This window comes from Leptinotarsa decemlineata, unplaced genomic scaffold (genome assembly GCF_025532065.1).
Source record: "Leptinotarsa decemlineata unplaced genomic scaffold, Ldec_3_MD MMD2_tig00000035_RagTag_RagTag, whole genome shotgun sequence".
NCBI classification, from domain to species: domain Eukaryota; kingdom Metazoa; phylum Arthropoda; class Insecta; order Coleoptera; family Chrysomelidae; genus Leptinotarsa; species Leptinotarsa decemlineata.
The window spans coordinates 3,021,662-3,034,226 of NW_027412540.1; the positions used below are offsets into that span (position 1 = coordinate 3,021,662).

General features: G+C 31.8%; 1 protein-coding gene across 3 annotated transcripts; it reads right to left on the reverse strand.

The window, feature by feature from the left end:
• Positions 1-812: 812 nt before the first annotated feature.
• Tudor-SN (Staphylococcal nuclease domain-containing protein 1) lies at positions 813-12,059 on the reverse strand. 3 transcript variants are annotated; one of them, XM_074171743.1, is made up of 13 exons: positions 11,901-12,059; positions 11,456-11,577; positions 11,138-11,280; positions 10,592-10,977; positions 7,747-8,086; positions 6,100-6,430; positions 4,310-4,487; positions 4,096-4,234; positions 3,648-4,000; positions 3,290-3,533; positions 1,998-2,350; positions 1,493-1,601; positions 813-1,404 (listed from the first exon to the last, which is right to left on the reverse strand). In XM_074171743.1, coding segments are annotated over exons 1-13 (2,754 nt in total). In that variant the 5' UTR covers positions 11,955-12,059; the 3' UTR covers positions 813-1,402. The 3 variants fall into 3 exon arrangements, with proteins under 3 accessions (XP_074027844.1, XP_074027846.1, XP_074027843.1); XM_074171745.1 differs by lacking the exon at positions 813-1,404 and having other exon boundaries at positions 1,485-1,601; positions 10,592-10,762; positions 10,817-10,977; XM_074171742.1 differs by lacking the exon at positions 813-1,404 and having other exon boundaries at positions 1,485-1,601.
• Positions 12,060-12,565: the final 506 nt, after the last annotated feature.

Here is a 12,565-nt window from a genome sequence, read left to right on the forward strand (position 1 = left end):
TTGAGAAATATGTAAATTTATCACGAACAAACAATTCAAATGAATATCTTCCAGGCATTCACCACTATATCAATAATATACAATACTGACAATCGAGGGCCAAGGACACCTTGTGGTACATCCCAGTTTTTGATTGGTGTTGTCAAAGATAATCAACCAGCCATGCCAAAGCCGCTACAACAATGCCAATACTGTATAGATTTTATCAATTGAGCTAGAAACACCCTTTGTAGGTCTAGAAATACTGTACCAGTTTAAAAATATGTTTTTACGTTAACCAGCTGTCGCACCCCTACGAACAACAACCCTCAGAAGTCGAAACTTGTGCGAGCTAAAGACTAACGAGGTCTCCTAACACGGGTTGGATGATAGCAAGTAAAAATCAATCGTTCAGCCTGCGGCTTGAACCACCGACTCACACATCGGTCGATTGAGAGAGTGCACAAAGCACCCACGTTGAACCACCCGGCTACCGACCTACCAAATTATGCCCAGAAAAATATATCTCAAAGAACTCTATAACCTTGTACAGGTAACAAGATCTTCAAAATGGGTGTTACAAAAAGGTGGGAGAAAATACAGAATTGACCATGAAGATAGTATTTTCCAGGGACTTGGAAGAAAATAGATTCCACGCAACAAAAACAAATACTTGTACTTTACCTTCAACACTAAACATTTATTTTACCTTCAAGAAATTGTCTTTTTTTATCAAGATCACTGATAATTAGGATATCTTCACTATGGAAAGAAGTTCTGATAGTATTTGCATATATTTCAGTGGAATCAGAAAGGTAAAGAAAAAGGCAAAGTCAAAACAATAAATTGTTTTATTAAGGAAACAAAGCCCGTCCCCTGCAGTCATTATAGGTTCTCTTGAATTGAAAGTCTAATTGTACACAAATCAATATCAAAATATATAGAGCATGCTGTTGTAACCAGAGAATTTATAAGATTCAATTCACTGATGAAAGAAATTGCTTCTTTACATATATAAAAATTACATCAAATATTCTATAATTGTGGCTTCAAATAGTATTTTGAATATAAGTCAAATTATACAAAACAATTTAGAGGTAAAAAGTATTGTCTCTATTTTGAGACTTTAAAATTACCAAAAGAAAATTTCGTATAAAGGTAGGTACTTCTTAAATTACAGAATATAATCGGTTGTTCTAGACACAATACATCAAAACAAATATACACATGAAAAAAAAATCGTTACAAAGTACAACTGTTGATAAAAATATCTCTTATGTATACATCAGTTTCTATTTAAACATATGAATAAAAGGTAAATGGAAGTCTACTAATCAATATGATTTGGAAGTCTACAATGTGTGGTTTATTTAATGTAGCATAGTAGTCTATTTGCTCTGGTGAAGTGGTCCCTATATCATATTTCTGAAATGAAAATAAAACATTTTCTTTCTGCTGCCAGGTTTTTACTTCATCATATGAAATCTTTAAAAAAAATGTTTAATTTACTTACATTTACCAAGTCCAAATTCCTTTGCATCATCTTCTGTAATGTCTCCATACTCCCAAATGTTTGCATGCTGTTTTTTAGCCTCATTTTGTGCTTCTCTATAACTCTCCAACTGCAAAAAATTAAATGCTTTTAATTGATATTTTTCACAATAATACATTTGTGTGCCGGTGTTTCATTTTTTTTAATTTTAAATGACACGTGTGGCCCTAGCATTTTTTTCCTCTCAGGCCATATGAAATATCCATTTTCAAATGTATAATGTGCAATGAAATAAAACACAATATGTAAGTTTTATAGCATAAATTCAAGTTTTAACCTCAAATTGAGAAGTAAATGTCATGTTCTAACAATGAATAGGATAAAACACCCACTTATTTTTTAATACACAAGGGATTAAAGTGTTTAGAGGAAGTAAAAGATTTGTGGGCGAAACTTTTACTTTTTCCTTTGCCAATCATATTTACGATTTGATATTCATGACATAGTAAGTTGAAAAAATACTCACCAACTTATTCTGTCGCCTTCCCTTCACATCAACAATAAGCAATCCTTCCTTAATGAGATTTTTGATAATGTCTGCATCAGAAGTCTTGTCAAAGTGGAGGGAAGCTGCAGAAGGGGCGCCCGGCACCCTGTACTCCAAATTAAGATAAAGCTTGCTAACCGCAGTGTCTTCTTTCAAGTATTTGATAGCAAGAGAAGCATACTCTTCATCTTTTGGTAAAGTGACATAAGGCATGATGTATTCTGTAGCAAACGGTTTGTCACTGACATAAGCTGCTGGAAGGCTGGCTAGGCGTATCGAAGGTAAGGTCTCTTTATTTCCATAATCAATATAATGGACAGTCGCATTACCTCCTATAATGAAAATATAACTTCACAATAATTTGACTATTGTTTAATGTATAATAGGTTTCTCTTAATTATGTTACTTAAGTTTCGAGTAGATACAGAGTAAAAAATGTGAATGGAAGTAAGACAAAAATATGCCATAATATGATCAACTAACTATTACTTAAGGACACATTGTAAAATTAATTTGAAGCTAGTAGATAAGGCAGTTTGTGAAATTAATTTTATATAGCTTAAAATATTTCAATTATTAGATTCATCTTACTATTACACAAGCACGCTTTGTAAAATTAATTCAAGATAAGTAGATAAGGCAAATTGTAAAATTAATTCAAGACACTCAAGAGATAGGTACCTAGAACAGGTATCTATGGTATAAATAATAACAGCTTTGTAAGTATGATTAGTTTGATATTCGTCTTGAAGATGATCACTTGGTGATCGAAACACGTGTTGCGGTGTTAAAATAATGTTTTGGTGTAGGGAAAAAAAACTCCAGTAATATTCATATGATCAAAGTTATAAATTCTGCAAAACTTGATATAATCTAACTATGGCTATGCGACTGTAACCACATTACCTTTAGAGCTACAGAGAAGCACATAAGTCAGTAATTCCTGCAAAATCTCTATTAAATTATTTTCTTTTATGCATTGCAATAAAAATTATGATGAAAAGATACTGATATAATAAACATGGCCTAACAACTGCCATAAATTCCCATTAATCACCCTCTATGTAGGTTGAGGTTGAAATTAGTATATAGCTTTGTTGTATCGTCTCCATTCAAGTACGCTTACAAGACCAATGCATTATCATGTACTTTTTTTATAAACATTTCTTGATAACTTTATCCCTACAATGGAAACTTCTTAATAAAGCTCGATTTGGCATCCACTGTATATATGAAACAATTCAGAGTTTTTATTTAAAATATTTTCTCACCTTGAACTTTTTCAACCTTCACCCTGTACCACTCATCATCAACTGTAAATTTGGCAGCACACAGATCTCCACGTTTTGGGGTGTATGCACCAGGAAGAGGCGGGTTGGCTTGGAATTCTTGTCGTAGCTTTGCAAAGAGGGCCTCCGCTTTGGGGCCTTCTGAAATTTTCTGCACATAGAAACTTCCTTCAGGTGTTACTTCTGTAACTACAACTTCCTCTAAGTTCACTTTGCGTTCAGTTGGCTGGAATTTCAAAATAGAAAGTTACATTCAAGTCAATAAACCTGGTTGCTGTGACCTTCCCAAATCAAAAGTTGAAAAATAACAGGTTGAAACTTCGCGCAAAAGAATGCTTACCACTTTCTCTTCTTCTTTCTTATCCTCCTTTTCTGCCTCAACGTAGTCCTTCCATATCTTCAACTTCTGGGCTTTAGCACTTTCTTCAGCACTCTTCAACTGTGTTGCATACTGAGATTTTTCACCAGTAAAATGCACTGAGGCAAAACCTTCCTTGACCAATGCAACAGACATATTCAAGTTATCAACCCACAACCAGCCAATAAAATTGCCTGCTTTGTCATGAGTATCAACTTGGAAAGATACCTCTCGTTGCATGCATTTTTCTTTAGTGAACTGAAGAGCTTCGTCACCATATGGTTCGCCAGCAGTGTCAGTGGCTTGGCGGGTTGCTCTTGGACAGTTTATTCCTCCTTTAATGACGAAAAACAATACATTTTTAGTAACAGAAAAATCACAATTAAAATGTTCAAGTTTTATATTTCTTAAAATTGGGAAAAATTCTTACCTAACAGGAATGTACACAAACTGTTGGATTTCGGAATATACAGTCTCAACCTAGATCCACTTGCAACAAATTCAACAATAGCATCAATTCTCTGAGCCCTTTGGAAAGAAGACAACTCCAATTTTGCTCTTCCAGCATCCTAAGTAAAGTAATTAGTATGTATATGTCAGATACTTCTGGTACTTAACAAATTAACATCATTTTCAACACTTACAATTTCAGTCACTCTAAGAGAAGGTGCTTCCTTCTTTGAATGAACACCAACTTGTTCTTTGATAGCTTTACTTTCAGCAGCTAGAAGGCTATCATATTTGGAGCTGCGTTGATCATCATCAGCTCTATATTTGACAACAGTCGCTAGGCCTTTTTGAACTAGGCCTTCGGCAATATTTCTGAAAATAAAAAATGTATAAGTTCAAGGATACAATTTTGTTGTAATTTATTTACTTTTATCTATTTATTCAATGTCAATGGGGAAACTAAACACACATTTTATAAAATTTCAATACAATCCTGGATATATTTTTCAAGACATTTTGTTCTGCCACAAATGAAGATAAATAAATTCTATTTTTGTATTTTCGAACTTTATTTTTAAAATTATTACGTTTGAAGATGTTTTTTTTGTTAAATTATTTTTTGTGTGTGTAAATAAAAATAAAATTTCTCTTCATCTTTTTGTTCATTGTTTATTACTATAATTTTTTTAAATAATTTATCAATTTTCAAAGTATTTAGACTCATAATACTCTGTATCAAATAAACCTGGTTTAAACCTGTTTTTTTTTTAAAAAACCTGTTTTTTTTGGAAAAAACCTTGGTTTTGCCAACCCTGCAAGAAACAAGTTGTACAACTATAATTTTGAATACTAATCACAGATCTATGTATATACATTTTTGCTATAATATGGTTTTTTAGGGTACTGAATGATTTGAATAAACTCCCTAAGACACCACTTTTTGTGGTTTCCAAAATCAACTGAAAAAGCATGTCAGTAGATATTCAATTTTTTCTGCCTCTTTTAACATTTTGTAACTTTCAAACTACTTTATAATTTATGCACACATATTTCATATACTTACTCTTTCACATTAATTTTTGAGAATAATTTCAATATATAAGTTAGAATCTTGGCTTAATAAACTGTTAAGTATCATCTAATAGTTTGATTCTCTGTTTCCTATGCTCTAAATCTCATTCCTAATACTTTTGCTAGTATTTTGTACACTACCACTAATAGTGCGATTGCTCTATAATTTCTACGGATTATTCAATCAACTTTTTTATGTATTGGGTATATTTTCTTCAATTGCTCTGAAATTTTTTTCATCATACCATACTTTTAAAATAAGTGTCAAGTTATAATTTTCTGTAGTCTTTCTCCTCAGAGGAATACCTCAGTTTTTCTGCTGGTATTCCACTTTTTCCAGCTTTTTCATTATTTTTCGATTTTTCATTTCTCCTTTCACCTCCTCCAATGTCGAGTCTTGTATTTTTCAAGGTCACAGGTCTATGCACAGTACATCTTTTTGTTCTGTTTACTGGAACGAACTTCAGTAACTGAACTGAACGCAAGGTACTGTGTAGCAAAACACGTTTTAAATAAAATTAATTTTAAAAATTCTATAATTACTATCATGGAGAGTGTTATTAATTTTCATCAAGAAACAGGTCATTCTCTAATATTCATTCTTTGTCATTTAGTTGAGAAATATATGTTACATACAGTTCAAGGAAAGTATTTTTCATTGAACAATTGCTTTGCAAAATTTATTATTTCTTTTATATTAATCAAATTAGTTGTAACATTGGAATACATTATTGTTTCAATGCCAATGCTATGTGTTTCTATAAAAAGGGGTAGGTCACACCACATTTGAATAAAGATGTATTGGACAATTCTTTTGAATTCAGTCCATAACATACAAGCAAAAGATTCATAGTCGAACATGTGAAGAAATATACCATCTTGATTAATTGTAAAATGAAAAAAAAGTACTCACTTTCCTCCAATAGACACAGTAGCACATACTTTTTCAGGAAAACCTTCTCTTGCTTCCTGAATATAGTCAATAACAACGTGAGCCTTCTTGCCAACCAGTTTCTTTCTCAGGTATTCCCTGGCTTCGAACATGTAGGGAATGTCATATAGAGGACGGAATCCCTTAGGCCTTGGAATAGGTTTACCATCATCATCGTTGGATCGACCAGCTTCTTTGGGTGGACGGATACTAGCCAAAAATACCTTTTTTGTGTCACCATTCGCCATTTTGAGAAGCAGAGCATCTCCATTATTAACTTCCAAGACAGTGGCAGTGAATTCTTTCTCCTTGCCTGTTATATAAAAAGGATAGTTGTCAATACAATTACAAAACATTTGAAGAACATTTCTCAATATCTTATGTAGCTGATTCAGATACTCATAAGTATGACACTAGGTAATCAATAATTTCAAAACTGCATATAATAAAATTTGCAGTTTTATGAATTTGAAAGAAAACCATTATACCATAATCTTTTCTTTTTGATACTCACATTTCTGTTAATAATTCTGATTTAATTATAAAATGTATTTGTTAATAATATTGATAGAGTTCATGTAGAATAATTTGTTAATTTTTTTTATCATCTCTTGTATTTTTCTTAGGATTGATAAACGTTAATATTCACAACAAATGTGCGTCTGAGCTCTATTTTGAAAATAATGATTATTTTTTTCCTTACTGTAAAAACAAACACAATAATATGTATTTTGTGTGCAAAAAGTGCACATGTGTGTTCCATAAAAGTTGTACGAAGTCAATGAGACTTACAAAGCACTAAAATAGAAATAAGGTAATATGTAATTATAGTAAAGCTACATACATTGAAGAAAATTGTGAAAATATACTAGAAAATGCCATTGGAGAACTAGAATTTACCAGAAAATTTATGAACTGAAAATGGAATTGCCCAATTCACAAAAAATTAAATTTTAAGTGAGCTTAAGAAGAATATACAGACATTCACAGGTGAAGAAATTAAGTTTTTGTTAGCACTCAAATTTCTAAAACTGACTGTGGCCAACATAAAATCGAGATGCCTAATGTCTCTGTTCAAGCAAATACTGTGAAATTGAACACAAACAGGGTGATACTGAAACTCTTAAAGATAGTCTACTAGTCAGAGAAGAGCAACATTTTGAAAAATCAGTGACCGATTAAAAGAGAAAAGGTGAAAGATCAATTTATGAAAAATCGTAGTGATAGTAAAAATTCAGAGTCATTTTTAACAAAATATTGTGATTAATCAAAACATAGTCTGTTTACAAGTGAAATTGAAAACTTTTATATAAAAAAAAACAGATAACAATAGGTGAAAACATGAATCCCAGAAAAAATAAAGAAAGAAGACATTATGAAGACGGATTTGGCATGCTATCAACAGAATTGTCCCAACTTTGACGAGTTTTAAAAAAACTACAAATCTTTGAGGCTTATTGAATACAAGATTTTTGCGTCACAATACGCCTGAAGATGCTATTGTATATCAAAACTTATGTTGCGGTTTTTCGCGGTTTCATAGTTACAATTTAACTTCATTCGCCAAGTATTTAAAAGGACTTGTTTATAGAATAACTTAGTTTGATATTACCTAAAAAAAACCATTACCTGTAACCTTTGGTGTACTGGCAATAAAGTCTTTCCACAATCTACGACGTGCCTCTTTAGCTTGACGTTCGGCAGCTCTGAGTCGGTCAGCACCTGATTTCATAAAAACAATGGACCAGTCCACACACCTGGCAAAACCTTCCTTCAGAAGGAGTTCAGCAATGTTGCCTTTAGGATGAATAATGGTACCAATGAAGTTATTGTTGTTGACAGACTCAAGAATTATCTCTACGTCTCTCTGAAGTAGCCGTACCTCAACAAAGAAACGAGCTTCTTCAGCATATTCCACCTTAATAGTAGGATCTGGCTTGCCATTGCTATCGAGTTTGAATCCAGGACACTGGAAAATAGTACAATACAAATAAATAAATACATTCAACAAGTGTTGAGCAACACGTGAAAAATGTTTCATAATGACTCTGCCGTAATAGAAAGCTTCAACTTCTCAATGATCTCAAAAAAAAAATAAAACGGTTCTTAATGGATCCAAAGATGCCAACATTAAATTTTTACTGATCTAAATCCTAACCGGTGCGATTTATTATGTTTATTAATGATTTACTAAAAAAATCATTGCAAGCAATAGGCCAAAACTACAGACAACCACACGCGCCAAAAACCTATGCAACTTCAGACGTGCACTTTTCAGGTCTATTTAGATTCGGAGGAGCATTGTTGTTATAGAATATATTTTATAGGGTTTTAGTTTTGAGTTATTAGATCCTGGATATTAAATGATATACTGTCAGCAATTTTATTTATTTATTCATTTATTCGTATAAATGGAATAACCCCAAGTTACAACACTGTAAAATATACATGTATAAAAATATTCTTCAATCCAAACACAGTTTTAAAATTCAAACGAATATTGAAATATATAAAATAAAAAGCAACTTAAAAACTAAACGCTGAATAATTCGAAAAAGGATTGGCTTCCTGATAGAAAAACAATAACTCAGCTAATGCTGCATAGAAATTTTAGGTAAAATCATCATACACCCTTTGAAAAATGTCTGGTGAGTGACCTCTCATTAATGAAATTAACTTCATTTGGTTGGGATGACCACCGACAGACCTGTTTTGTAGTACTGGTTTCTCGCCAGTGCCAGATTGGATAGTGCCGACAGAATGAACCGCCTTACGTTTCCCGAAACATAAGCTTCTGCTGCTTTCACACACACACACACACACATGTTAGTCTTTCACGGATGGTATCACATGCTGAAGTGTTATTCCTGGTCTACACCTGTACATACGTTCATATGTACAGTTCATATATATATATATATATATATATATATATATATATATATATATATATATATATATATATATATATATATATATATATATATATATATATATATATATATATATATATATATATATATTTTTTTTTTTTTTTTTTTGAAAAAACCAAATTTTGACAGTCATGAATAAATCGAGTGCTTCATCTTGTAATGTTATCCAGATTGATAATGAAGAGGCAATCAGGCAAGTGAAATTTTACCTGTTTCAAATACTATATTGTGTAGCAATCCTGTGAATAATTTCAGTTTAAATTTCATAACTAATGTTTGAAGTACAAACTGAATGGGGAAACGTGTTTTTTGTATATCTCAATGTTCATATAGAAGTAGTTGTTTTGAAAGTTTTTTTTTTTCAATTTTTATGTGAAAGTAGTGTTTTGAGAGGGCTTTTTCTTCTAGTTTGTGTCTGAAAGTTACTCTTTACATCTTTGCAAATAGTTTATTTTGAAAGCAATTAATTTCTTCCTTTCTTTGAAAAATTACATTTTTTTTGTATAAAGATGGAGAAGTAGAAAGGCAAAACTTTTTGTTTCCTTCTGAATGGTAAATATAAGTGGATCATGTAACTGGTCTGATTCCCAAAACATAATCCCAAATGTTTGTGATGCTTTAAATTTTACAAAGTACATAATTCTTAATGAATTTTCATTCAGATATCTACTGAGTAACCTTAAACCTTAAGATATAGTATTAAATTTTTCCTGAAGTTTTCCTGATGTTCATGAACACTCCCATGAGATCATTTTTTGTGAAATAGTTATTTACCTCGCTTAAGAAATAATTTGATTGTCGAGTTAGATGTAATAAATTACAAACAGTAACTAACAAGTTTGTATCATGTGCATAATTAATATTTCCAAAATATTATTCATAAAGAGAAAAATAAAATTGGATCTATTATACTACCTTGGAGAACACCAATATAATCTATTATCACATCAAATTTAAATATTTCTCCATCCAGTGTGATTTTTACTCTTTGTTGTCAATTTGTTAGATATTATGTGAACCAGTATAATGCAATTCCATGAATTTCATCTCTCGAGTTCTTCAAGTAGATATTTATGATTGGGATAGATGCTTTAGATAAATCTAATAAAACGCCTGACAAAAAAAACTATAAAAGAAATGATTTACATTAAAAAAGTACCAAAAACGATGAACAATATTACATATATTAGCAACTTGAGCCAAATCTATTACACTGTTCTTCAACTCCAAAAAACTAATTAGTTTTCTTCATCTTCTGCAGATGTCAACTTCATTGGAGAAACATGCACAGAGAATCATTTTACAGTTCTGGCATTTGGGAACAGTTTTTTTTAATTTATACTACTTGAGAGGTTCCAGTTTTATCTTTTAGTACCAGTGTAAGTGAAGTGAAATTATAATTAACTATAAAGTTTGTTATTTATATTGGAAAATTCACTATTTTATCTAGCACTATACTGAAAATGTGACAATGATCACACCATATACAGTATTAAATGCAAAAAGTTCATAAATAATTTAGAAAATATAATTACACTTACTCTTATTCCTGATATCATCAATGTTATATGATGAAAGTCCGGCAATAAAAATGCACGAACAGTAGATCCATCACGCACATGTTCAATGACAGCTTTGATTGGTTTATACTGTTGTTGTTCAACAAAGGCCCTCATATTATCTACTGACCACTTGATATCACGAACATGCTCCTGAAATTTAAATGCATGAAACCAAAATTCGATTTTTTGATAAAGGAAACTTACAGCAGGATTTGGGCCCCACTTTCCCTTGCCAGCTGATTTGGCAGCATCTTCCAATTCAATCAAACGAGCAAGTTCTGGAGTTTGTCTTACATTTTCTCGTCTGACGGATACAAGACCTTCCGATACCAATGATTCTGTGATATTTTCTGCGGTATTGATATCTGCAACAAAAACCAGGGCGTTTATAATTTAAAGATAACCTCCTTTTTCCAAAATTGAGTAGATTAACATCGGTTATTAACAGATAAAATTCCCAAAAAAATGTAATAACAATGAAAAAAAGTGTGTATAAGTCATTTTCTATTAGAATAAATGCATTACCTTTGCCCAAGTAAACTACTCCATATTCACGCATTGCATTTGGAGGTTTTTCAGCAGTGAATAACACCTCTTCTCCAACCAGTTTTTTTCGTAAAAACTCTCTAGCTTCCCATGCCCATGGTTCATCTTTGGTGATCTCAGCCCTACAATATAAAAAAGAAACATTTGGAAAAATAGTGAAATAAATAATCTGTAAAATCTCTGTCCAGAGCTATATATTTCATAATGATAAATTACCATCATTGTATAGATCTGCAGGAATCTTCTTGACGAAAATTAATAGTAACAAGTGGTAGTACAGAAAATATGTTTACTTACTGATCGCCTGTTCCGGCCCTCCTTGCTAATTTTGGGGCCGTTATTCCCGAAAAGTTTATTTGTTTCTCTGGTGGAGGAGCTCCTGACGAGGCTCTAATGATCACAGAATCTCCAGAAAGAATCTAAACAAAAATAATTATCAGTAGAGTCCAATATTCTTAAATAATGCCAACTCATAGCTGATGATTTTATAACCTAAAATCACTTCTACTTATATTTGATGTATGAATTGATAAAAACTATGAAATAACTTAAGCAATGTTTGATCATGAAAATAATGAATATCATACATTAGGAATTCCATATGCAGAACTCATATGCCAACATAGCACGATTTCAACCAGTTTTTGAAATCACATTTTTGAATAATTTGGTATAAGTAAATACAAATTTATTTTAAATAAAAGATGATTGGTAGTGCAAAACAATATGTGTAAATACTGACCTGTTTGATAATCCCTCTTTTCGGTTGAGGTGTAGTTTGTTGCTGGGTCGTCATCGTGGTCCAATTTACAAATGAAAGGAGAAAGGAGAGAATCTTTTTCTGTCATTTCAATGAAAAATGTCAGCAACGTCAGCATCACGTGACAAGAAGTTACTTACAAAACTGCTTGTGTCTAGCAGCTTCTTACAGCTTCCTACAGTTAAAGCTGCTTTAAAGCGCTTTTTTCTGCGCAGAATGATTACTTGTATAAACTCATAGTTGTCAAATCTAATTTTCTCTATATCAATTCTTTCGCAAAATAATTTGAAATCTGGCACGTTGCCAAGAAAATCCAGAATGAAATCATAACCATAAGCAGAAAAATATTTCTTTCGAAAATGGACCGAATACATTTTTCATTCATATATTGTAATATGACAAAATTTGGCAAATAATATATCGTGTTGTCAATTCAAAAAGCGCTTTCATACTGCAATCAGCGCAACGCTTTACGTTTCTGTCGTAGACGTAGTAGCCACACTAATACCAAGCCCAGGGTTCGTACACCAAAGACAAACATGAAGAAAAAATGTTCACCAACGGGGCACGCTAGTATGTTTAAAGAATGATGACATTGTTATATTCTCCATAGATCCTGTCACCAAAAATTACTAATTTTAATTATT

Coding starts and splice junctions, on each gene's coding strand:
- Tudor-SN (XM_074171742.1), bottom strand. CDS start 11,954: ATGACGACCCAGCAACAAACTACACCTCAACCGAAAAGAGGGATTATC. Junction 2,351..3,289: donor GAAGGTTGAAAAAGTTCAAG/GTGAGAAAATAT, acceptor TTTTCATTATAG/GAGGTAATGCGACTGTCCAT. Junction 1,602..1,997: donor GAAGGCGACAGAATAAGTTG/GTGAGTATTTTT, acceptor AATTTTTTGCAG/TTGGAGAGTTATAGAGAAGC.